This window comes from Pseudophryne corroboree, chromosome 5 (assembly GCF_028390025.1).
Source record: "Pseudophryne corroboree isolate aPseCor3 chromosome 5, aPseCor3.hap2, whole genome shotgun sequence".
NCBI classification, from domain to species: Eukaryota; Metazoa; Chordata; class Amphibia; order Anura; family Myobatrachidae; genus Pseudophryne; species Pseudophryne corroboree.
The window spans coordinates 154,429,023-154,456,566 of NC_086448.1; the positions used below are offsets into that span (position 1 = coordinate 154,429,023).

Sequence of the window (27,544 nt, forward strand, 5' to 3'; positions counted from 1 at the left end):
CAATGCGCGGGCGTATCGGACGACTGCATTGGTGCATAGCGACGGGATTGTGCAAAAAAAGCGATCGCACGGTGAATGACAGGAAGAGGCCGTTTGTGGGTGGCAACTGACCATTTTGTAGAAGTGTCCGGGAAAACGCCGGCGGGACCAGGCGTTTGGAGGGAGGGTGTCCGACATCAGCTCCGGTCCCACTAACCAGGAAACCATCGCAGCATGTGAGTAAGCCTTGGGCTAAGCAGAAACTGCACAAACTGATGTTACTAATGCTACAAATGCGATCGCACACCTGCACACAGCTAATACCTTCCCTCTGTAGGCGGCGACTACCTGATCGCAGGGATGCAAAAAAAGCACCCTAGCGATCAGGTCTGAAATACCCCCATAGTCAGGCCATATCTCATACGCTTTCTCTATGTTATCATAGAGTGTAAGGGGTAAATGTAAATCTACTGAAACAAATCAACATCGATGTGTTACAAGGTCTAAATCACACATTTACTAACAGATGATCTTCTGACATTTTTTTTTTTTAAGTAAATTTGTGATTTAGATCCTGCAACACAACACCAATATTGGTTGGTTTAAATTGATTTCAAATAAATCTTTAGTAAATTTACTGCTAAGTAATTGCACTAGTATTCCTGGCGTATAACCTACTGTTTTACATCTGGATGCATCTTGAGAAAAACGTTATGTTCCTACATGTGTGCAAAGGACAAAGGCTTCACTTCTGAATGATGTCGGACAGGGCCGTAACTAGGGTAGGGCAGACGGAAGACCAAATAATTGTTTGCAAAACCAAAAAGTAAACTTGCCTAACATATCTAAGAGGTTACCCTGCAAATTATTCTGTAGTCATCTAACATAAAGTGGCAAATCCAAGCGCACAGTATACCATCTCACAGTACATATAACAAACACAGAAAATAATCAATTAAACAACAATAGGAAATAGATTTCCCAAAAGGAAAATCTTTGATCATCCTTAAATATTCTATGTATGTATTGTTTCAAGTTAGGCTAAAGAAATATTGTTTGGCATCTACCTTACCTTGTTTAAAGTTCCAACCAATTCTTCTTTTTTATAGTGTTTGTATGTTTCACCAAGTAACATAAGAAACTTAACATCACCGACCATCAAAGGCAAGTCAGATGCTAAGAGAAAATCAGAGACATTCTATTAACATTACTTCAAAGACTAATATACAATTTAACCAAATATAGCCAGGCCATGTCCTGTTCACTTGATTATTAATATCCTATGTACAATATTTTGGATAGATTATTATTGTTCATAGGACTTGGTTAGCTTTTTAGAGCTGTTGAATACACCAAAAGCCAGTTAGACTTCCAATGTGGCCACTGGCTTCTGGCTGCTTGTAGCCTGGTGGTGACCAGAGTTCACAGTTAAGGTGGTCATGTCTGGGCTGGTTAAGAGACTGTTCTGATCTTCCCACTTATAGACCTATTAGAACCATAACAAAGTTAAAGGGTTAGTTCTATCTACAACTGTGTAACCCAAATGGAATCTACAGTTATTCCAAAGTCTCCTTGGGCAGTATAGTGACAACACAACATTAATAGGAAGTTATAAAACTATTGTAAGAGCTTTTAACTTGTTTGCTGGGACTATACATTTGATTTTCATACTCCACTTTTGAATCAGCTATTGGGGGTCATTCCTAGTTGATCGCCAGCTGAATTTGTTCGCAGTGCAGTGATCAGGCAAAAAAACGGCAGTTCTACATATACGGCGCAATGCGCACGCGCGACGCACGGGCACAACATACGATGTAGTTTTGCACAGGGTCTAGCGATGCATTTCATTCGCACTGCTTGCCGCAGAATGATTGACATGAAGTGGGCGTTTCTGGATGGCAACTGACCGTTTTCAGGGAGTGTGCGGAAAAACGCAGGCGTGCCAGAAAAAACGTAGGCGTGGCTGGGCGAATGCTGGGCGGGTTTGTGACGTCAAATCCGGAACTGAAAAGTCTGAAGTGACCGCAAGCGCTGAGTAGGATTTGAGCTACTCTGAAACTACACAAACATTTTTTGCAGGCGCTCTGCGATACAACCATTCGCACTTCTGCTAAGCTAAAATACACTCCCAGTGGGCGGAGGCATAGCGTTTGCACGGCTGCTAAAACTAGCTAGCGAGCAATCAACTCGGAATGACCCCCATTGTGTACTAAACACTGCACTATCGCATTTCTTATAACTAGAAGAGAAGAGGTTGTGGGAAACATACCAGGCTCATGATCTAGAGCTTGTTTAAGAAGATTTTCTGCTTTGCTATAATTTTTTAGTTTAAGAAACAGGTCAGCAAGCTCACAGCACAGAAATTCTTCCATACTCATCTTCAGAGCAACTTCATAGTAATTTATAGCCTAAAAACAGGATACAAATAACTTTAGGAAAACTAAAAGCAGGTATTAAAGTAACATCTATAACTCAGTTGCATACTGTAATAAAGTCCCTTTTTTGGACTCAGGGGGCAATTCAATTGTTTTAGCAGTCCCTCTCGCGTACGATCACTTTGCACAGGGCCATATTCAACTGTTTATTCCAGCACTGGGCGCCCATTGCTTAAACTATTGGACGCAACAAGAAAAATGCACAAAAAAACAAACTTTTTAATGGCACCTCCAGTATTCACGTCTGATCATAGAAACAACTGAATTGCTGCGTCGGGCAGAGGGCACCCAAAAAACAATTGAATTCCCTCTGTATAGGCTATAATAAGTGTTTGTGAGCTGTGTAAGGAGCAGAAAGTGACATAAGCATGTTAACAAATGCAGGAAAATATACGTATGTTACAAGTAAAACTTTTTGAAAACTCTAACAATAATATTACAATATAAATAAAAGGCTAACAGTTATTAAACATAACTTTGATAACATTAGTAAGAAAACCGGCCCTAATTAATGGTTCTGGTTCAGCCTGGGGCTGTTTTCGGAATATTGGGGAACTCCACAATACCCCCCCCCCCCCCCCACACACACACACACACACACAATTCTCATTACTAGCTCAGGCTCAAGGGTCCAGGACTGGTTATTGAGTTTTTGGGGAGACACCCACATACACCAGTCTAACAGGAGCATGTTCTGTGCAGGATAAACAATTGCACTTGCTGAATGCGAACTGAAGCAGTAGATACACAAGGACATGCAAGTGCCTCATTCCATTCCTCCTCACTCAACCTACCTACATCCAACTCCCAACTCTGCTGCAGAAGTGGTAAAAATAAGAATTTACTTACCGATAATTCTATTTCTCGGAGTCCGTAGTGGATGCTGGGGTTCCTGAAAGGACCATGGGGAATAGCGGCTCCGCAGGAGACAGGGCACAAAAAGTAAAGCTTTATGATCAGGTGGTGTGTACTGGCTCCTCCCCCTATGACCCTCCTCCAAGCCTCAGTTAGGATACTGTGCCCGGACGAGCGTACACAATAAGGAAGGATTTATGAATCCCGGGTAAGACTCATACCAGCCACACCAATCACACCGTACAACCTGTGATCTAAACCCAGTTAACAGTATGATAACAGAGGAGCCTCTGAAAGATGGCTCCCTACAACAATAACCCGATTTAGGTAACAATAACTATGTACAATTTTTGCAGATAATCCGCACTTGGGATGGGCGCCAGCATCCACTACGGACTCCGAGAAATAGAATTATCGGTAAGTAAATTCTTATTTTCTCTATCGTCCTAGTGGATGCTGGGGTTCCTGAAAGGACCATGGGGATTATACCAAAGCTCCCAAACGGGCGGGAGAGTGCGGATGACTCTGCAGCACCGAATGAGAAAACTCCAGGTCCTCCTTAGCCAGGGTATCAAATTTGTAGAATTTTACAAACGTGTTCTCCCCCGACCACGTAGCCGCTCGGCAGAGTTGTAATGCCGAGACCCCTCGGGCAGCCGCCCAAGAAGAACCCACCTTCCTTGTGGAGTGGGCATTTACCGATTTTGGCTGTGGCAGGCCTGCCACAGAATGTGCAAGTTGAATTGTGCTACAGATCCAACGAGCAATCGTCTGCTTAGACGCAGGAGCACCCATCTTGTTGGGTGCATATAGTATAAACAGTGAGTCAGATTTTCTGACTCCAGCTGTCCTTGAAATATATATTTTCAATGCTCTGACAACGTCCAGTAACTTGGAGTCCTCCAAGTCGCTAGTAGCCGCAGGCACCACAATAGGCTGGTTCAAGTGAAAAGCCGAAACCACCTTAGGGAGAAAATGAGGACGTGTCCGCAGTTCTGCCCTGTCCGAATGGAAAATCAGATATGGGCTTTTGTACGATAAAGCCGCCAACTCTGAAACTCTCCTGGCTGAAGCCAGGGCCAATAGCATGGTTACTTTCCATGTAAGATACTTCAAATCTACCGATTTGAGAGGCTCAAACCAATGAGATTTGAGAAATTCCAAAACTACGTTTAGATCCCACGGTGCCACTGGAGGCACAATTGGGGGTTGTATATGTAGTACACCCTTGACAAAAGTTTGTACTTCAGGCACTGAAGCCAATTCTTTCTGGAAGAAGATTGATAAGGCCGAAATTTGAACTTTAATAGACCCCAATTTGAGGCCCATAGACAATCCTGCCTGCAGGAAATGTAGGAATCGACCCAATTGAAATTCTTCCGTTGGGGCCTTCTTGGCCTCACACCACGCAACATATTTTCTCCAAATGCGGTGATAATGTTGTGCGGTCACTTCCTTCCTAGCTTTAATCAAGGTAGGAATAACTTCCTCTGGAATGCCCTTTTCTTTTAGAATCCGGCGTTCAACCGCCATGCCGTCAAACGCAGTCGCGGTAAGTCTTGGAACATACAAGGTCCCTGCTGAAGCAGATCCCTTCTTAGAGGTAGAGGCCACGGATCTTCCGTGAGCATCTCTTGAAGTTCCGGATACCAAGTTCTTCTTGGCCAATCCGGAGCCACTAGTATTGTTCTTACTCCCCTTTTCCGTATAATTCTCAGTACCTTTGGTATGAGAGGCAGAGGAGGAAACACATACACTGACTGGTACACCCACGGTGTTACCAGAGCGTCCACAGCTATTGCCTGAGGGTCTCTTGACCTGGCGCAATATCTGTCCAGTTTTTTGTTGAGGCGAGACGCCATCATGTCCACCTTTGATTTTTCCCAATGGTTCACAATCATGTGGAAAACTTCCGGATGAAGTCCCCACTCTCCCGGGTGAAGGTCGTGTCTGCTGAGGAAGTCTGCTTCCCAGTTGTCCACTCCCGGGATGAACACTGCTGACAGTGCTATGACATGATTTTCCGCCCAGCGAAGAATCCTTGCAGCTTCTGTCATTGCTCTTCTGCTTCTCGTGCCGCCTTGTCTGTTTACGTGGGCGACTGCCGTGATGTTGTCCGACTGGATCAACACCGGCTGACCCTGAAGCAGCGGTTTCGCCAAGCTTAGAGCATTGTAGATCGCTCTTAGCTCTAGTATATTTATGTGAAGAGACGTCTCCAGGTTTGACCATACACCCTGGAAGTTTCTTCCCTGTGTGACTGCTCCCCAGCCCCGTAGGCTGGCATCCGTAGTCACCAGGACCCAGTCCTGTATGCCGAACCTGCGGCCCTCTAACAGATGGGCACTCTGCAACCACCACAGGAGAGACAACCTTGTCCTTGGTGACAGTGTTATCCGCTGATGCATGTGCAGATGCGATCCGGACCATTTGTCCAGCAGATCCCACTGAAATATTCGTGCATGGAATCTGCCGAATGGAATTGCTTCGTAAGAAGCCACCATCTTTCCCAGGACTCTTGTGCATTGATGTACTGACACATTTCCTGGTTTTAGGAGGTTCCTGACAAGTTCGGATAACTCCCTTGCTTTCTCCTCCGGGAGAAACACCTTTTTCTGAACCGTGTCCAGAATCATTCCCAGGAACAGCAGACGTGTTGTCGGGGACAATTGAGATTTTGGAAGATTCAGAATCCACCCGTGTTGTTGAAGCACTACTTGGGTTAGTGCTACACCGACTTCCAGCTGTTCTCTGGACTTTGCCCTTATCAGGAGATCGTCCAAGTAAGGGATAATTAATACGCCTTTTCTTCGTAGAAGAACCATCATTTCGGTCATTACCTTGGTAAAGACCCGAGGTGCCGTGGACAAACCAAACGGCAGCGTTTGAAACTGATAATGACAGTCTTGTATCACGAACCTGAGATACCCTTGGTGTGAGGGGTAAATTGGGACATGCAGATAAGCATCTTTTATGTCCAGGGACACCATGAAGTCCCCTTCTTCCAGATTCGCTATCACTGCTCTTAGTGACTCCATCTTGAACTTGAATTTCTGTATGTACAGGTTCAAGGATTTCAGATTTAGAATAGGTCTTATCGAACCGTCCGGCTTCGGTACCACAAATAGTGTGGAATAATACCCCTTTCCCTGTTGTAGGAGGGGTACCTTGACTATCACCTGCTGAGAATACAGCTTGTGAATGGCTTCCAATACCGTCGCCCTTTCTGAGGGAGACGTTGGTAAAGCAGACTTTAGGAAACGGCGAGGGGGAGATCTTTCGAATTCCAACATGTAACCCTGAGATACTATCTGCAGGATCCACGGGTCCACCTGTGAGCGAGCCCACTGATTGCTGAAAATCTTTAGTCGACCCCCCACCGCTCCTGAGTCCGCTTGTAAAGCCCCAGCGTCATGCTGATGGCTTTGTAGAACCCGGGGCGGGTTTCTGGTCCTGGGCAGGGGCTGCTTGCTGCCCTCTCTTACCCTTTCCTCTGCCTCGTGGCAGATAAGACTGTCCTTTTGCCCGCTTGTTTTTATAGGAGCGAAAGGACTGCGGCTGAAAAGACGGTGTCTTTTTCTGTTGGGAGGGGGTCTGAGGTAAAAAAGTGGATTTGCCGGCAGTTGCCGTGGCCACCAGATCCGATAGACCAACCCCAAATAATTCCTCTCCTTTATATGGCAATACTTCCATATGCCTTTTGGAATCCGCATCACCTGACCACTGTCGCGTCCATAAACTTCTTCTGGCAGATATGGACATCGCACTTACTCTCGATGCCAGAGTGCAAACATCCCTCTGAGCATCTCGCATATAAAGAAACGCATCCTTTAATTGCTCTAGAGTCAATAAAATACTGTCCCTATCCAGGGTATCAATATTTTCAGTCAGGGAATCCAACCACACTACCCCAGCACTGCACATCCAGGCTGAGGCTATTGCTGGTCGGAGTATAACACCAGTATGCGTGTATATACTCTTCAGGGTAGTTTCCAGCCTCCTATCTGCTGGATCCTTGAGGGCGGCCGTATCTGGAGACGGCAACGCCACTTGTTTTGATAAACGTGTGAGCGCTTTATCCACCCTAGGGGGTGTTTCCCAGCGCGCCCTAACCTCTGGTGGGAAAGGGTATAATGCCAATAACTTCTTAGAAATTAGCAGTTTTCTATCTGGGTTAACCCACGCTTCATCACACACGTCATTCAATTCCTCTGATTCTGGAAAAGCTACAGGTAGTTTTTTCACCCCCCACATAATACCCCTTTTTGAGGTACCTGCAGTATCAGAGATCTGCAAAGCCTCCTTCATTGCCGTGATCATATAACGTGTGGCCCTATTGGAAAATACGTTTGTTTCTTCACCGTCGACACTAGATTCATCTGTGTCGGTACCTGTGTCGACTGACTGAGGTAAGGGACGTTTTACAGCCCCTGACGGTGTCTGAGACGCCTGAGCAGGTACTAACTGGTTTTCCGGCCGTCTCATTTCGTCAACTGACTTTTGTAATGTACTAACATTATCACGTAATTCCATAATTAAAGCCATCCATTCCGGTGTCGACTCCCTAGGGGGTGACATCACCATTACCGGCAATTGCTCCGCCTCCACACCAACATCGTCCTCATACATGTCGACACACACGTACCGACACACAGCAGACACACAGGGAATGCTCTTATCGAAGACATGACCCCACTAGCCCTTTGGGGAGACAGAGGGAGAGTTTGCCAGCACACACCAAAAGCGCTATAAAATGTATATAAACAACCCTAAAAGGTGTTGTTTTTGTTATATGCGCTTTAAATATATAAATATCGCCAAAATATGCCCCCCTTCTCTTTGTTACCCTGTTTCTGTAGTGCAGTGCAGGGGAGAGTCCTGGGAGCCTTCCTCACAGCGGAGCTGAGCAGGAAAATGGCGCTGTGTGCTGAGGAGAATAAGCCCCGCCCCCTATCCGGCTGGCTTTTCTCCCGGGTTTTGAGATATCTGGCCCGGGTTAAATACATACATATAGCCTCAATGGCTATATGTGATGTATTCTTTGTATTAAATATTGCTGCCCAGGGCGCCCCCAGCAGCGCCCTGCACCCTCCGTGACCGTTCAGTGTGAAGTGTGTAGCAACAATGGCGCACAGCTGCAGTGCTGTGCGCTACCTTCATGAAGGCTGAAGAGCCTTCTGCCGCCTGTTTCCGGACCCTCGATCTTCAGCATCTGTAAGGGGGATCGGCGGCGCGGCTCCGGGACGAACCCCAGGGTGACCTGTGTTCCGACTCCCTCTGAAGCTATGTCCAGTAGCCTAAGACTCCAATCCATCCTGCACGCAGGTGAGTTGAAAATCTCTCCCCTAAGTCCCTCGATGCAGTGAGCCTGTTGCCAGCAGGACTCACTGAAAATAATAAACCTAAAAACTTTTTCTAAGCAGCTCTTTAGGAGAGCCACCTAGATTGCACCCTGCTCGGACGGGCACAAAAACCTAACTGAGGCTTGGAGGAGGGTCATAGGGGGAGGAGCCAGTACACACCATGTGATCCTAAAAGCTTGCTTTTGTGCCCTGTCTCCTGCGGAGCCGCTATTCCCCATGGTCCTGACGGAGTCCCCAGCATCCACTAGGACGTTAGAGAAACCATCATACCGCCGTCACGCCGGTGAATTGGAAATGACAATCCTGAATAGCAAACCCAGGTAAGCCTAATGCAGAAGAAACCGTAATTAGACCCCCTTTCTCCTTTTTCAGATTGGAGATCCCTGCCCTGAGAGATTCCATCTTGTAGTTCAAATTCTTAAGTAGAAATTTTTTATGATTTCAGATATAGGATTGGTCTGACCGAGCTGTCCGGCCTCGGGAGCACGAAAAAGCTTGAATAACAGCTTGTTTTTTGTTTTGTTTTGTGACCGGGACAGCAGGACAATGACCTGATCCTGACACAACTCTTGTATTGCGTTGCATACTACCTCCCCGTCCAGAGGAGAATTGGTAAGGTCTATTTGAAAAATCGGTGAGGGAAAATGTCTGGTGTCCCCCTTGGGACTCTATTCTGAAAACTCACTGGTCCATGTCCGTTCCAGGACTGACTGAAGAGTATCAGACGTGGTCCCACCGGTGTGGGCTCCCGCAAGATAGACTCAGCGTCATGCGGTGGATGTGGCAGAAACAGAGGATTTCTGCTTCTGCGAACTTGAAAAGGCTGCTGACCTCTTACCTTTTCACCTTCGTCTACCTGCAAAGAAAGGGAAATCCGTATCTATTGGGTCGAAATGACTGCATCCTAAAATAATGCGTCACCAACCGTTGTGAGGGAACATAGGGAAAGAAGGTAGACTTACCAGTGGCATCTGCCGAGATCAACTTAACAAGGCCATCACCAAACCAGGCTTCACCTTCATAGGGAAGAGACTCCAGTTCTTCTCGGAGTCAGCATCAACATTCCATTGGTGAATCCACAATGCCCTCCTAATCGAGACCGCCATGGAATTGGCCCGCGAACCCAAGAGCACTATATCCCTTGTAGTCGCACGGCAGTATGCTGCAATGTTATAGATATGACCCAACTTAAGGAGTACCCTGCATACAACTATTCCCCCATGCGCATGTAATGCAAGTATAATCAACGTACACGCGGACACATAATTAGAGTATCACATATCTTCCTGCATACGATCCTTTGTGACAGGGCTCCGTGCAGAACAGGGGTGACTCTCACTTTATTCTATCCACGGCGGGAAAAGAATAAACACTCGGAATCCTCCTGAGGATTTGAAACCATCTTGTCACGGCTGACCCAGAGTTTTTATCAACAAGGCGCCAGCATTCATTATAAATTTTTTTATATATACACATATATATATATATATCTTTAAATACACCTATACACACATATATCTATATATATATATATAAACAAGCGTCCAGAGATTTGGAGGTGCACTCATCCAGTAAATAATTTTCAGCGACTTTTCTTTATTCACAATAGCTTTATTGGTAGAAATTCGGCTTATTCAGTCGACGTTTCGATCCTTTAGTTTTAGGATCTTTATCAAGACAAGCTTCAAGTTATAGACAATGCTCAAAAAGCATCATATATTGATTTCTATAAAACAATAAACAACAAATACATAAAATCAAAACAATACATTACAAGGACTCAAAACAAAAAAACATAAAAGCGTATGTAAGTAGACCACCACGTCCCTCCTAATTCTTATGCACCAGGTGTGATTCAAATACAAAACACAATTGATTTCTCTAGGTGAAAACCTTCACCACACATGTGGGTCACATAATATTCATAAGAGGTGTTCAAGGCTCAAGAGATAAAGTAACTCAACACACTTACTCGACTAAATCAATATATCAGGTTCAGACAGTACCAAGGCTGCATGGCTAGTAAGACCACATTCAAAAGTAGATTCTGGAAAAATAAATCAATATATGTATCTAAAGGAACATATACACAATAGAACATCTATCAAACCACCGGTGTGTTGATACAAGCTAGAGTACTTACATGTGTGGTTATAAAACTCACACTCATGGGGACAGCTTAGACAACTCAGTAGTTCTCTGCAAAAAAATATGTGGTATATATAATACAACATGTAATAGGCCCAAGCCTCACTTCACAGGGGTTTCAAAATGATACTACCTCATATCACTTGTGTATTATGGTACTCACCGATGGTGGTAAGGTCCTAACAGCCTAAGCAACCACACTGATAAAACGCTAGTGGGTGGCCCTTAAATACCACTCCACAGGAAGTGAATCGTGCATCCCTCTGTGGAGGCCCCCATGTTATAAACTTGGGGTTTGAAAGAGCCTACGGTATGGGAAACACTAACACCTAATATATGAACCTGCACACATCTATGGGTCAGGCTTACCATTCGCCAAAGTTGCTAAAAGGCAGTAAACACCGGTGACGCCGTCCGTTGAACGCATTGCGCTCCACGGCCCGGAAACCGGAAGTAACAAACGTCATGTCGGAAACCAGGTCCGGCGCCCGCGGCGCTAACCCTGCCGGCCGTGGAGCGCACTGCGCTCCACTACCCGGAAGCCGGACGTACTGCACTGCGGCGCAGGTAGCCTAAACAGGCTACAGAGATTCAAATCTAATGGTCAATGTAGATACATTAAACTCATACATGCCTCTATACCTCGTAGTGTGAGGACAGGACAAAACTCGGTCCCACAGTATAGGATTTCAATCCTGGCAGGATGGAAAAATAAAGTCTCAAGTCTGAGTGCAGTAATAATTGTGGGGACGTCGTGGCTACCATACCTAAACAAATAAATTAAACTTGCAAGTAAACAACACATGTGCATTAAAACAAAAAAATCATAACTGGTATGACACAACCTGAAACACATCAAACCTATGTAACATGTCCCCCAAAATTCACGTTAGGTGGACATCTGGTCAGAGATATAATAATATACATAATGTATACTATGTGAAAATAGATATGGTCCAGTTGTGTTCAAGTGGTGTCATTCACATATAATGGGTGGACGTTTAAACTCCATAGTACCACAAGGCCCCCCTGCCTCATTTGATCCTAGCCTCCTCTTACGAGTAGACTCTTAATTAGAACTAATATCATCATGATCATATTTCCCAGGTAAATTTTTTCTATGTAGAGAATCTTCAAGAAAAAAGTCCCTTGGGGACCTTACTCAAGAAATCGTTCAAAGAAAAACATTCATGGCAGAATGTTCGTTAAGGCCTTTGGGAGAGACAGTGTTGAGGTGGGAGATCCAAAAACTCTCCCTTTGTCGCAGAGCAAGGGTGCGGTCCCCACCGTATGGTGATGGTGGTACCCAATCGATGAGCCTACATTTTATATTTGCCACCTGATGTCCTCTTTGTAGGTAGTGTCTAGCAACGGGTTTGTCGGTGGTGCCTGTTTGAATGGCAGTCCTAATGGACAACCGATGGTTTGCCATTCGTTCCCTAAAACACCGGGTGGTGTGCCCTACGTAACACAATCCACAGGGGCAGGTTAAGTATATAGACCACAAAGTCTAACCTACAATGTAGGTGATACCTGATTTTTATATTTCTCCCTGAATGTGGGTGTGGGAAAGTAGGGCCAGTAAGTAGAGATCTACAGGTAGTACATTTTCTGCAAGAGAAACATCCCGGTTTACTACTCATGATCTGGAGAAAATTCAGTTTAGTCTCAGGTACCACTGTAGGTCTCATCAGCATCTGTCTAAGATTGGGTCCACGCTTGTAGGCCATCATTGGTGGATTCATATGTGTAAAAGGTAACCCTGGGTCAGATTTTACAATTGGCCAGTGTTTGCGTAATGTTTTACGCGTAAACTGGGCATAGTTGTCATACTTTGTAATGAAAACCATGCGGTTGTCCGTGGCCGCAGCCTTGGATACAGTTTCGCTAAATTTAAGTCTGGCCTTGTGTAGACTGCTATTAATCACCTTGGTGGAGTAACCTCTCTCGCTGAACCTTTGTTTCATTTCCTCAAGCTGTTTCTCTCTATTTACTACATCATTGTTAATGCGCATGACTCGCAAGAATTGCGAGATGGGTAATTTATTTTTTAAGGAGGGGGGATGGAAACTGCTTGTCAATAAAGTGGTATTTCTATCAGTGGCCTTTCTAAATACCGATGTGATGAAAGATCCGTCATTGATAGACACCTCAACATCCAGAAAGTGTACAGACTGGTCAGAACTCTCACATGTAAATTTAACCGGACTTTCTAACATGTTGAGGTTACTAACCATCTCGAAAAAGGCTTCCTGTGTATCTTCCCATATCAGGAAGACATCATCGATAAATCGTTTATAAAACGAAATCTTTGAACCATATATGGGCAAGATCTGTGTCTCCTCAAAGTTGGACATATACAGGTTCGCATATGCGGGCGCCAAATTGGAGCCCATAGCTGTGCCCGATACTTGCAGGAAGTAGGAATCCTTATATTTGAAATGATTCAGTTCCAAAACGAGTTTAATCAATTCCAGGACAAATTCTGAGGGTACATTGTCAACTGGATTGTTAGTGAGCACCTCCTTAATGGCTTCGAGCCCTTCATTGTGTGGTATAATCGTGTACAGAGATTGTACATCCATAGTACATAGAAGATAATTACCCTTGGGTACCTCAATCAATCCTAGTTGATGCAGAAAGTCACTAGTGTCGCGTATATAGCTGCGACATTTGCTGACATGGGGTTGAAGTATGGAATCGACCCACCTGGCTATAGGTTGTAACAATGAGCCTTCAGCTGCAATAATTGGTCGTCCAGGTGGTTTGATCAGAGTTTTGTGGATTTTTGGGAGTGTATAGATAATGGGGCATTTTGGCTCCTCTATACTCAAATAGTCAAACAGATCCTGGTCAATCCAATTACTCTCAAGTCCTCTTTTTAGACTCAAATCTATGGTCTTTTTAATCGAGGGTATCGGATTGGTCATAACCTTGCGATACACGTGGGTATCTGCCAACTGTCGACTCACTTCGGAGTCATAGTCGGTCCAATCTTGGACTACCACAGCCCCACCCTTGTCCGCGGGTCTTATTACAATAGAAGTGTCGTCTCTCAGTTTCTTGAGCGCCTTTCTTTCACCAGGAGTAAGGTTATCAAAGAGGCGTGGTGGTTTAAACCTCTGAACGTCATCCTTGACCAGTCTGAGGAAAGTCTTCATGCTAGAGTTATGGGAAATGGGATCAAATTTGGAACTTTTCTTGAAAGGTTTTTTGTCAGCGGATTTCGGCTGACTTGAAAAAATAAGAATTTACTTACCGATAATTCTATTTCTCGTAGTCCGTAGTGGATGCTGGGAACTCCGTAAGGACCATGGGGGGATAGCGGCTCCGCAGGAGACTGGGATAGCGGCTCCGCAGGAGACTGGGCACAAAAGTAAAAGCTTTAGGACTACCTGGTGTGCACTGGCTCCTCCCCCTATGACCCTCCTCCAAGCCTCAGTTAGGATACTGTGCCCGGACAAGCGTACACAATAAGGAAGGATTTTGTATCCCGGGTAAGACTCATACCAGCCACACCAATCACACCGTACAACCTGTGATCTGAACCCAGTTAACAGCATGATAACAGAGGAGCCTCTGAAAAGATGGCTCACAACAATAATAACCCGATTTTTGTAACAATAACTATGTACAAGTATTGCAGACAATCCGCACTTGGGATGGGCGCCCAGCATCCACTACGGACTACGAGAAATAGAATTATCGGTAAGTAAATTCTTATTTTCTCTGACGTCCTAGTGGATGCTGGGAACTCCGTAAGGACCATGGGGATTATACCAAAGCTCCCAAACGGGCGGGAGAGTGCGGATGACTCTGCAGCACCGAATGAGAGAACTCCAGGTCCTCCTCAGCCAGGGTATCAAATTTGTAGAATTTAGCAAACGTGTTTGCCCCTGACCAAGTAGCTGCTCGGCAAAGTTGTAAAGCCGAGACCCCTCGGGCAGCCGCCCAAGATGAGCCCACTTTCCTTGTGGAATGGGCTTTTACAGATTTTGGCTGTGGCAGGCCTGCCACAGAATGTGCAAGCTGAATTGTACTACAAATCCAACGAGCAATAGTCTGCTTAGAAGCAGGAGCACCCAGCTTGTTGGGTGCATACAGGATAAACAGCGAGTCAGATTTTCTGACTCCAGCCGTCCTGGAAACATATATTTTCAGGGCCCTGACTACGTCCAGCAACTTGGAGTCCTCCAAGTCCCTAGTAGCCGCAGGTACCACAATAGGCTGGTTCAAGTGAAACGCTGAAACCACCTTAGGGAGAAATTGAGGACGAGTCCTCAATTCTGCCCTGTCCGTATGAAAAATTAGGTAAGGGCTTTTATAGGATAAAGCCGCCAATTCTGAGACACGCCTGGCTGAAGCCAGGGCTAACAGCATTACCACTTTCCATGTGAGATATTTTAAGTCCACAGTGGTGAGTGGTTCAAACCAATGTGATTTTAGGAACCCCAAAACTACATTGAGATCCCAAGGTGCCACTGGAGGCACAAAAGGAGGCTGTATATGCAGTACCCCCTTGACAAACGTCTGAACTTCAGGAACTGAAGCCAGTTCTTTCTGGAAGAAAATCAACAGGGCCGAAATTTGAACCTTAATGGACCCTAATTTTAGGCCCATAGACAGTCCTGTTTGCAGGAAATGCAGGAAACGACCCAGTTGAAATTCCTCTGTAGGGGCCTTCCTGGCCTCACACCACGCAACATATTTACGCCAAATACGGTGATAATGTTGCACGGTTACATCCTTCCTGGCTTTGATCAGGGTAGGGATGACTTAATCCGGAATGCCTTTTTCCTTCAGGATCCGGCGTTCAACCGCCATGCCGTCAAACGCAGCCGCGGTAAGTCTTGGAACAGACAGGGTCCCTGCTGGAGCAGGTCCTTTCTTAGAGGTAGAGGCCACGGGTCCTCCGTGAGCATCTCTTGAAGTTCCGGGTACCAAGTCCTTCTTGGCCAATCCGGAGCCACGAGTATAGTCCTTACTCCTCTCCTTCTTATGATTCTCAGTACCTTGGGTATGAGAGGCAGAGGAGGGAACACATACACTGACTGGTACACCCACGGTGTTACCAGAGCGTCCACAGCTATTGCCTGAGGGTCCCTTGACCTGGCGCAATATCTGTCTAGTTTTTTGTTGAGGCGGGACGCCATCATGTCCACCTTTGGTTTTTCCCAACGGTTCACAATCATGTGGAAGACTTCTGGGTGAAGTCCCCACTCCCCCGGGTGGAGGTCGTGTCTGCTGAGGAAGTCTGCTTCCCAGTTGTCCACTCCCGGAATGAACACTGCTGACAGTGCTATCACATGATTTTCCGCCCAGCGAAGAATCCTTGCAACTTCTGCCATTGCCCTCCTGCTTCTTGTGCCGCCCTGTCTGTTTACGTGGGCGACTGTCGTGATGTTGTCCGACTGGATCAACACCAGCTGACCCTGAAGCAGAGGCCTTGCTTGACTTAGGGCATTGTAAATGGCCCTTAGTTCCAGGATATTTATGTGAAATGACGTTTCCATGCTTGACCACAAGCCCTGGAAATTTCTTCCCTGTGTGACTGCTCCCCAGCCTCTCAGGCTGGCATCCGTGGTCACCAGGACCCAGTCCTGAATGCCGAATCTGCGGCCCTCTAGAAGATGAGCACTCTGCAACCACCACAGGAGAGACACCCTTGTCCTTGGAGACAGGGTTATCCGCTGATGCATCTGAAGATGCGATCCGGACCATTTGTCCAGCAGATCCCACTGAAAAGTTCTTGCGTGGAATCTGCCGAATGGAATCGCTTCGTAAGAAGCCACCATTTTTCCCAGGACCCTTGTGCATTGATGCACTGACACTTGGCCTGGTTTTAGGAGGTTCCTGACTAGCTCGGATAACTCCCTGGCTTTCTCCTCCGGGAGAAACACCTTTTTCTGGACTGTGTCCAGAATCATCCCTAGGAACAGCAGACGTGTCGTCGGAATCAGCTGCGATTTTGGAATATTTAGAATCCACCCGTGCTGTCGTAGTACTACTTGAGATAGTGCTACTCCGACCTCTAACTGTTCCCTGGACCTTGCCCTTATCAGGAGATCGTCCAAGTAAGGGATAATTAAGACGCCTTTTCTTCGAAGAAGAATCATCATTTCGGCCATTACCTTGGTAAAGACCAGGGGTGCCGTGGACAATCCAAACGGCAGCGTCTGAAACTGATAGTCTTGAGACGACCCCCACCGTACCTGAGTCCGCTTGTAAGGCCCCAGCGTCATGCTGAGGACTTGGCAGAAGCGGGGGAGGGCTTCTGTTCCTGGGAAGAGGCTGCCTGCTGCAGTCTTTTTCCCCTTCCTCTGCCCCTGGGCAGATATGAGTGGCCTTTTGCCCGCTTGCCCTTATGGGGACGAAAGGACTGAGCCTGAAAAGACAGTGTCTTTTTCTGCTGAGAGGTGACCTGGGGTAAAAAGGTGGATTTCCCAGCCGTTGCCGTGGCCACCAGGTCCGATAGACCGACCCCAAATAACTCCTCCCCTTTATACGGCAATACTTCCATATGCTGTTTGGAATCCGCATCACCTGACCACTGCCGCGTCCATAACCCTCTTCTGGCAGAAATGGACAGCGCACTTACTCTTGATGCCAGAGTGCAAATATCCCTCTGTGCATCTCGCATATATAGAAATGCATCCTTTAAATGCTCTATAGTCAATAATATACTGTCCCTGTCCAGGGTATCAATATTTTCAGTCAGGGAATCCGACCAAGCCACACCAGCACTGCACATCCAGGCTGAGGCGATTGCTGGTCGCAGTATAACACCAGTATGTGTGTATATACTTTTTAGGATATTTTCCAGCTTCCTATCAGCTGGCTCCTTGAGGGCGGCCGTATCAGGAGACGGTAACGCCACTTGTTTTGATAAGCGTGTGAGCGCCTTATCTACCCTAGGGGGTGTTTCCCAACGCGCCCTAACCTCTGGCGGGAAAGGGTAAAATGCCAATAATTTTTTAGAAATTAGCAGTTTTTTAACGGGGGAAACCCACGCTTCATCACACACCTCATTTAATTCATCTGATTCAGGAAAAACTACGGGTAGTTTTTTCACACCCCACATAATACCCTTTTTTGTGGTACTTGTAGTATCAGAAATGTTCAAAACCTCCTTCATTGCCGTGATCATGTAACGTGTGGCCCTACTGGAAAACACGTTTGTTTCCTCACCGTCGACACTGGAGTCAGTGTCCGTGTCTGGGTCTGTGTCGACCATCTGAGGTAACGGGCGCTTTAGAGCCCCTGACGGTGTTTGAGACGCCTGGACAGGTAATAACTGATTTTCCGGCTGTCTCATGTCGTCAACAGTCTTTTGTAAAGTGCTGACGCTATCACGTAATTCCTTCCATAAGACCATCCAGTCAGGTGTCGACTTCCTAGGGGGTGACATCACTATTACAGGCAATTGCTCCGCCTCCATACCATTTTCCTCCTCATACATGTCGACACAACGTACCGACACACAGCACACACACAGGGAATGCTCTGATAGAGGACAGGACCCCACTAGCCCTTTGGGGAGACAGAGGGAGAGTTTGCCAGCACACACCAGAGCGCTATATATATACAGGGATACCTTATATAAGTGTTTTTCCCTTATATAGCTGCTGTATTGATTAATCTGCCAAATTAGTGCCCCCCCTCTTGTTTTTGCTGAGGAGATAGGCTCCGCCCCCTTCTCGGCGGCCTTTCTCCCGCTTTTTTAAGGAAAAACTGGCAGGGGTTAAATGCATCCATATAGCCCAGGAGCTATATGTGATGTATTTTTCGCCATCTAAGGTGTTTTTATTGCGTCTCAGGGCGCCCCCCCCCAGCGCCCTGCACCCTCAGTGACCGGAGTGTGAAGTGTGCTGAGAGCAATGGCGCACAGCTGCGGTGCTGTGCGCTACCTTATTGAAGACAGGACGTCTTCTGCCGCCGATTTCCCGGACCTCTTCTGTCTTCTGGCTCTGTAAGGGGGCCGGCGGCGCGGCTCTGGGACCCATCCATGGCTGGGCCTGTGATCGTCCCTCTGGAGCTAATGTCCAGTAGCCTAAGAAGCCCAATCCACTCTGCACGCAGGTGAGTTCGCTTCTTCTCCCCTTAGTCCCTCGGTGCAGTGAACCTGTTGCCAGCAGGACTCACTGAAAATAAAAAACCTATACTTAAACTTTTTCACTAAGCAGCTCAGGAGAGCCACCTAGTGTGCACCCTTCTCGTTCGGGCACAAAAATCTAACTGAGGCTTGGAGGAGGGTCATAGGGGGAGGAGCCAGTGCACACCAGGTAGTCCTAAAGCTTTTACTTTTGTGCCCAGTCTCCTGCGGAGCCGCTATCCCAGTCTCCTGCGGAGCCGCTATCCCCCCATGGTCCTTACGGAGTTCCCAGCATCCACTAGGACGTCAGAGAAATATTCCTTAAGTCTCAAATTTCGTCCAAACCTGTACTGGTCCACAGTACCCTGGAATGTGTGATGTGGAAAAGTAGGGACAAATGACAATCCTCTTGTCAGAAGACTTAATTCGGACTGATCTAGGTTGCGTTTGGATAAATTAAATACCAGGTCTAATTTTGTTTCCTGCGCCCCCTTCTTTTTACGACCACCCCTCCTCGTGGTGGTTCTGTGCCTCTTGAGTCCCCGTGGGCTGGTGGAAGGCCCTTGGGTCCCGAAGCTGTGTCTAAAAAATGGGAAGTGTTACCACGCTGTGTATCAGATAAATCAGCGTCTGATGTAGTTAAGGAAGAGGTCATCTCCTTTGAAAAAGGGGCATGTCTACGTTTTCTGAAGTAACGTCCTGTTCTTTCGCCCTGCTGTGTGTTGCTACTGCCTAGCAACCACCGGTAGACGGTGTGGTTTTGATAGTCCGCTGTTACAGTGGAAAGTTTCTTTCTCTTGAACGAGGTAAGCTCCTTCCTATATGTATCCACTTGTGACTGTAATCTTTCTAACCAGTTATTGCTCTTATCGTCCCGTAAGGTAGGCAGGGAAATGGTCTCAAGTTGTTCAATCTCTAATTTCACCTTCTTCAATTCACTACCTACTTCCTCGATAACCAGTATTAGAAGATCAAGTGAACATTTGTTAAGGATGGAACACCATCTACTGCAAAATACGGGGTTATTACGACCCAGGGTAGGTGTGTTACTGACCCTGAATCCACGGGGTATTAATTTTCGTCTGTGGTATTCAGACAAAAACTGTCCGTGTAGCAATAGATCTACCTCACGTCGTTTTAATCTTAGTGTCCGATAAAATATATCTGCAGATGACTCGGCTGGCAAAGTGTCAAAATCAAGTTTATCAAATAAAACCTTTTCAATATCGTCATCAGTGAAAGAAATGATACCTTGCTCAGCCTTAGATAACAGCCCTTCGTCAAACATACACGAGCCCCCTTGGGCCATAACTCGGGGACGTTTGTGATATCTGTAGAACTTAATCAAATCATAAACATAAACAAACATACAGTGTGACTCAAACGTTAAAAATTAAAAAAAAAAAATAATTTGTCCAAACACTTAAATGTACTAATGTTAGTCACTTAGTAATACACAATCAAATGATGGGTGTCAGAAAGTATGGACATATAGAGTTAGCCATACAATATAGAACATGTATAATCCTGCACTCGCATCAAGGAAGATAACAACAATGGGGTGCTCCTAGTGGGGTTCTCCAATGTTAGGTAGGCCCACAATATTCAAACAAGCGTCCAGAGATTTGGAGGTGCACTCATCCAGTAAATAATTTTCAGCGACTTTTCTTTATTCACAATAGCTTTATTGGTAGAAATTCGGCTTATTCAGTCGACGTTTCGATCCTTTAGTTTTAGGATCTTTATCAAGACAAGCTTCAAGTTATAGACAATGCTCAAAAAGCATCATATATTGATTTCTATAAAACAATAAACAACAAATACATAAAATCAAAACAATACATTACAAGGACTCAAAACAAAAAAACATAAAAGCGTATGTAAGTAGACCACCACGTCCCTCCTAATTCTTATGCACCAGGTGTGATTCAAATACAAAACACAATTGATTTCTCTAGGTGAAAACCTTCACCACACATGTGGGTCACATAATATTCATAAGAGGTGTTCAAGGCTCAAGAGATAAAGTAACTCAACACACTTACTCGACTAAATCAATATATCAGGTTCAGACAGTACCAAGGCTGCATGGCTAGTAAGACCACATTCAAAAGTAGATTCTGGAAAAATAAATCAATATATGTATCTAAAGGAACATATACACAATTGATCCCATTTCCCATAACTCTAGCATGAAGACTTTCCTCAGACTGGTCAAGGATGACGTTCAGAGGTTTAAACCACCACGCCTCTTTGATAACCTTACTCCTGGTGAAAGAAAGGCGCTCAAGAAACTGAGAGACGACACTTCTATTGTAATAAGACCCGCGGACAAGGGTGGGGCTGTGGTAGTCCAAGATTGGACCGACTATGACTCCGAAGTGAGTCGACAGTTGGCAGATACCCACGTGTATCGCAAGGTTATGACCAATCCGATACCCTCGATTAAAAAGACCATAGATTTGAGTCTAAAAAGAGGACTTGAGAGTAATTGGATTGACCAGGATCTGTTTGACTATTTGAGTATAGAGGAGCCAAAATGCCCCATTATCTATACACTCCCAAAAATCCACAAAACTCTGATCAAACCACCTGGACGACCAATTATTGCAGCTGAAGGCTCATTGTTACAACCTATAGCCAGGTGGGTCGATTCCATACTTCAACCCCATGTCAGCAAATGTCGCAGCTATATACGCGACACTAGTGACTTTCTGCATCAACTAGGATTGATTGAGGTTCCCAAGGGTAATTATCTTCTATGTACTATGGATGTACAATCTCTGTACACGATTATACCACACAATGAAGGGCTCGAAGCCATTAAGGAGGTGCTCACTAACAATCCAGTTGACAATGTACCCTCAGAATTTGTCCTGGAATTGATTAAACTCGTTTTGGAACTGAATCATTTCAAATATAAGGATTCCTACTTCCTGCAAGTATCGGGCACAGCTATGGGCTCCAATTTGGCGCCCGCATATGCGAACCTGTATATGTCCAACTTTGAGGAGACACAGATCTTGCCCATATATGGTTCAAAGATTTCGTTTTATAAACGATTTATCGATGATGTCTTCCTGATATGGGAAGATACACAGGAAGCCTTTTTCGAGATGGTTAGTAACCTCAACATGTTAGAAAGTCCGGTTAAATTTACATGTGAGAGTTCTGACCAGTCTGTACACTTTCTGGATGTTGAGGTGTCTATTAATGACGGATCTTTCATCACATCGGTATTTAGAAAGGCCACTGATAGAAATACCACTTTATTGACAAGCAGTTTCCATCCCCCCTCCTTAAAAAATAATTTACCCATCTCGCAATTCTTGCGAGTCATGCGCATTAACAATGATGTAGTAAATAGAGAGAAACAGCTTGAGGAAATGAAACAAAGGTTCAGCGAGAGAGGTTACTCCACCAAGGTGATTAATAGCAGTCTACACAAGGCCAGACTTAAATTTAGCGAAACTGTATCCAAGGCTGCGGCCACGGACAACCGCATGGTTTTCATTACAAAGTATGACAACTATGCCCAGTTTACGCGTAAAACATTACGCAAACACTGGCCAATTGTAAAATCTGACCCAGGGTTACCTTTTACACATATGAATCCACCAATGATGGCCTACAAGCGTGGACCCAATCTTAGACAGATGCTGATGAGACCTACAGTGGTACCTGAGACCAAACTGAATTTTCTCCAGATCATGAGTAGTAAACCGGGATGTTTCTCTTGCGGAAAATGTACTACCTGTAGATCTCTACTTACTGGCCCTACTTTCCCGCACCCACATTCAGGGAGAAATATAAAAATCAGGTATCACCTACATTGTAGGTTAGACTTTGTGGTCTATATACTTAGCTGCCCCTGTGGATTGTGTTACGTAGGGCTCACCACCCGGTGTTTTAGGGAACGAATGGCAAACCATTGGTTGTCCATTAGGACTGCCATTCAAACAGGCACCACCGACAAACCCGTTGCTAGACACTACCTACAAAGAGGACATCAGGTGGCAAATATAAAATGTAGGCTCATCGATTGGGTACCACCATCACCCTACGGTGGGGACCGCACCCTTGTTCTGCGACAAAGGGAGAGTTTTTGGATCTCCCACCTCAACACTGTCTCTCCCAAAGGCCTTAACGAACATTCTGCCATGAATGTTTTTCTTTGAACGATTTCTTGAGTAAGGTCCCCAAGGGACTTTTTTCTTGAAGATTCTCTACATAGAAAAAATTTACCTGGGAAATATGATCATGATGATATTAGTTCTAATTAAGAGTCTACTCGTAAGAGGAGGCTAGGATCAAATGAGGCAGGGGGGCCTTGTGGTACTATGGAGTTTAAACGTCCACCCATTATATGTGAATGACACCACTTGAACACAACTGGACCATGTCTATTTTCACATAGTATACATTATGTATATTATTATATCTCTGACCAGATGTCCACCTAACGTGAATTTTGGGGGACATGTTACATAGGTTTGATGTGTTTCAGGTTGTGTCATACCAGTTATGATTTTTTTGTTTTAATGCACATGTGTTGTTTACTTGCAAGTTTAATTTATTTGTTTAGGTATGGTAGCCACGACGTCCCCACAATTATTACTGCACTCAGACTTGAGACTTTATTTTTCCATCCTGCCAGGATTGAAATCCTACACTGTGGGACCGAGTTTTGTCCTGTCCTCACACTACGAGGTATAGAGGCATGTATGAGTTTAATGTATCTACATTGACCATTAGATTTGAAATGAATCTCTGTAGCCTGTTTAGGCTACCTGCGCCGCAGTGCAGTACGTCCGGCTTCCGGGTAGTGGAGCGCAGTGCGCTCCACGGCCGGCAGGGTTAGCGCCGCGGGCGCCGGACCTGGTTTCCGACATGACGTTTGTTACTTCCGGTTTCCGGGCCGTGGAGCGCAATGCGTTCCACGGACGGCGTCACCGGTGTTTACTGCCTTTTAGCAACTTTGGCGAATGGTAAGCCTGACCCATAGATGTGTGCAGGTTCATAGATTAGGTGTTAGTGTTTCCCATACCGTAGGCTCTTTCAAACCCCAAGTTTATAACATGGGGGCCTCCACAGAGGGATGCACGATTCACTTCCTGTGGAGTGGTATTTAAGGGCCACCCACTAGCGTTTTATCAGTGTGGCTGCTTAGGCTGTTAGGACCTTACCACCATCGGTGAGTACCATAATACACAAGTGATATGAGGTAGTATCATTTTGAAACCCCTGTGAAGTTAGGCTTGGGCCTATTACATGTTGTATTATATATACCACATATATTTTTTTGCAGAGAACTACTGAGTTGTCTAAGCTGTCCCCATGAGTGTGAGTTTTATAACCACACATGTAAGTACTCTAGCTTGTATCAACACACCGGTGGTTTGATAGATGTTCTATTGTGTATATGTTCCTTTAGATACATATATTGATTTATTTTTCCACAATCTACTTTTGAATGTGGTCTTACTAGCCATGCAGCCTTGGTACTGTCTGAACCTGATATATTGATTTAGTCGAGTAAGTGTGTTGAGTTACTTTATCTCTTGAGCCTTGAACACCTCTTATGAATATTATGTGACCCACATGTGTGGTGAAGGTTTTCACCTAGAGAAATCAATTGTGTTTTGTATTTGAATCACACCTGGTGCATAAGAATTAGGAGGGACGTGGTGGTCTACTTACATACGCTTTTATGTTTTTTTGTTTTGAGTCCTTGTAATGTATTGTTTTGATTTTATGTATTTGTTGTTTATTGTTTTATAGAAATCAATATATGATGCTTTTTGAGCATTGTCTATAACTTGAAGCTTGTCTTGATAAAGATCCTAAAACTAAAGGATCGAAACGTCGACTGAATAAACCGAATTTCTACCAATAAAGCTATTGTGAATAAAGAAAAAAAGCTGAAAATTATTTACTGGATGAGTGCACCTCCAAATCTCTGGACGCTTGTTTGAATATTGTGGGCCTACCTAACATTGGAGAACCCCACTAGGAGCACCCCATTGTTGTTATCTTCCTTGATGCGAGTGCAGGATTATACATGTTCTATATATATATATATATATATAACTCTTTGTCAGGAACAGCAGGTCCCTAGTAACGTTAATACGTTCTTAATGTGTATGAAACATGTACTGAATGCCGATTTTGTGGATTTAGTCAGGAAACATTATGGTCGACATGAGAAACAGTATTCGTGTCGATCTCAGGGAGTAGTAACTGGGCAAAAACGAGTTTTATGGTAAGAACTTACCTTTGTTAAAACTCTTTCTGCAAGGTACACTGGGCTCCACAAGGATAGACATAGGGGTGTAAAGTAGGATCTTGATCAGAAGCACCAACAGGCTCAAAAGCTTTGACCTTCTTCCCAAGATGCATAGCGCCGCCTCCTATATCACCCCGCCTCCGTGCACAGGAGCTCAGTTTTGTTAACCAGCCCAATGCAGTAGCAAGTAAAAGAGACGACAACTGCCAGTTGCCACAAACACCACACTCACCCGACAGGAGAAGTGTCAGCGGCTAATGCCATACCAACCCAAAGAAGCTAAGTGCGTCAGGGTGGGCGCCTTGTGGAGCCCAGTGTACCTCGCAGAAAGAGTTTTCTCAAAGGTAAGTTCTTACCATAAAACTCGTTTTCTGCTGCGGGGTACACTGGGCTCCACAAGGATAGACATAGGGGATGTCCTAAAGCAGTTCCTTATGGAAGGGGACGCACTGTAGCGGGCACAAGAACCCTGCGTCCAAAGGAAGCATCCTGGGAAGCGGCAGTATCGAAGGCATAGAACCTTATGAATGTGTTCACAAAGGACCATGTAGCTGCCTTGCACAATGTTCAAGGGTCGCACCACGTTGGGCCGCCCAAGAAGGTCCAACAGACCGAGTAGAATGGGCCTTAATGTGATCAGGAGCAGAGAGACCAGCCTTCACATAAGCATGTGCAATCACCATTCTAATCCATCTGGCCAGAGTTTGCTTGTGAGCAGGCCAGCCCCGTTTGAGAAAACCAAACACAACAAAAAGAGAATCAGATTTCCTAATAGGAGCAGTTCTCTTCACATAGATATGGAGAGCCCGTAACACATCCAAAGACCGCTCTTTGGGAGACAGATCAGGAGAAACAAGTGCCAGAACTACAATCTCCTGATTAAGGTGGAACGAAGAAACCACCTTAGGTAGATAGCCGGGACGAGTCCTAAGAACCGCCCGGTCACGGTGAAATATCAGATATGGGGAACTACAGGACAAGGCACCCAAATCCGACACTCTTCTAGCTGAAGCAATAGCCAGCAGAAACACCACCTTAAGGGAAAGCCACATAAGGTCAGCTGAACCAAGAGGTTCAAACGGAGACTCTTGTAACTCCCCCAAAACCACCGACAAGTCCCAAGGAGCCACAGGCGGGACATAGGGTGGTTGGATACGCAACACACCCTGAGTAAAGGTATGCACATCAGGTAAGATCGCAATCTGTCTCTGAAACCACACCGACAAGGCAGATATTTGAACCTTGAGGGAGGCCAGATGCAGGCCTAAGTCCAGGCCCTGCTGAAGAAAAGCCAACAACTTGGCTATACTAAACTTGGAAGCGTCATAATCGTTAGATGCGCACCAAACAAAGTAAGAATGCCAGACCCTATAGTAAATCCGAGCAGAAACCGGTTTCCGGGCCCGCAACATAGTTTGAATGACCGCCTCAGAAAACCCTTTAGCCCTTAAGACGGAAGCTTCAAGAGCCACGCCATCAAAGACAGCTGGGCTAGGTCCTGGTAGACACAGGGGCCCTGAACGAGGAGGTCTGGGCGTTGTGGAAGTAAAATTGGACGCTCTGACGATAGGCCTTGCAGGTCTGAGAACCAGTGCTGTCTGGGCCACGCTGGAGCTATGAGAAGCAGAATTACTTTTTCTTGCTTGAACTTCCGAATTACCCTGGGCAGGAGTGACACCGGAGGGAACACGTACGGCAGCCGAAACCTCCACGGTACTGCCAGCGCATCCACGAATGCTGCTTGAGGATCCCTTGTCCTTGCACCGAAGACCGGAACCTTGTGATTGTTTCGAGACGCCATCAGATCTACGTCTGGAAGGCCCCACCTTTCCACTAGGAGTTGAAACACTACTGGATGGAGGTCCCACTCGCCGGCATGCACGTCCTGACGACTGAGAAAGTCTGCTTCCCAATTCAGGACTCCCGGAATGAATATTGCCGATATGCCCGGTAGATGGCGTTCTGCCCACTGTAGAATCCGTGAGACTTCCTTCACTGCTAGGCGGCTTCGAGTGCCGTCTTGATGATTTATGTAAGCCACTGTGGTGGCGTTGTCCGACTGTACTTGAACAGGACGGTTCTGAATTAAATGCTGGACTAGGTTCAAGGCATTGAAGACCGCCCGCAACTCCAGAATATTGATTGAGAGGAGGGACTCCTCCTTGGTCCACCGCCCCTGAAGGGAGTGTTGCTCCAGCACCGCGCCCCAACCTCTTAGACTGGCATCTGTCGTCAACAGGACCCAGTCGGGTATCCAGAACGGACGGCCCCTGCACAGTTGCTGGTCCCGGAGCCACCAGAGCAGCGACAGACGGACCTCCGGAGTCAATGAGATCATTTGAGACCTGATCCGGTGAGGCAGGCCGTCCCATTTGGCTAGAATCAG

General features: G+C 45.8%; 1 protein-coding gene across 1 annotated transcript in view; it reads right to left on the bottom strand.

The window, feature by feature from the left end:
- The window catches only part of TTC21A (tetratricopeptide repeat domain 21A), a 325,510-nt gene that overhangs the window by 87,414 nt on the left and 210,552 nt on the right, over positions 1-27,544 (bottom strand). The window contains exons 17-18 of the mRNA XM_063925168.1: positions 2,249-2,387; positions 1,052-1,155 (exon numbers count right to left, since the gene is read on the bottom strand). Of these exons, the coding sequence (XP_063781238.1) occupies positions 1,052-1,155; positions 2,249-2,387 (243 nt within the window). The remainder of the gene's footprint in view (positions 1-1,051; positions 1,156-2,248; positions 2,388-27,544) is intronic.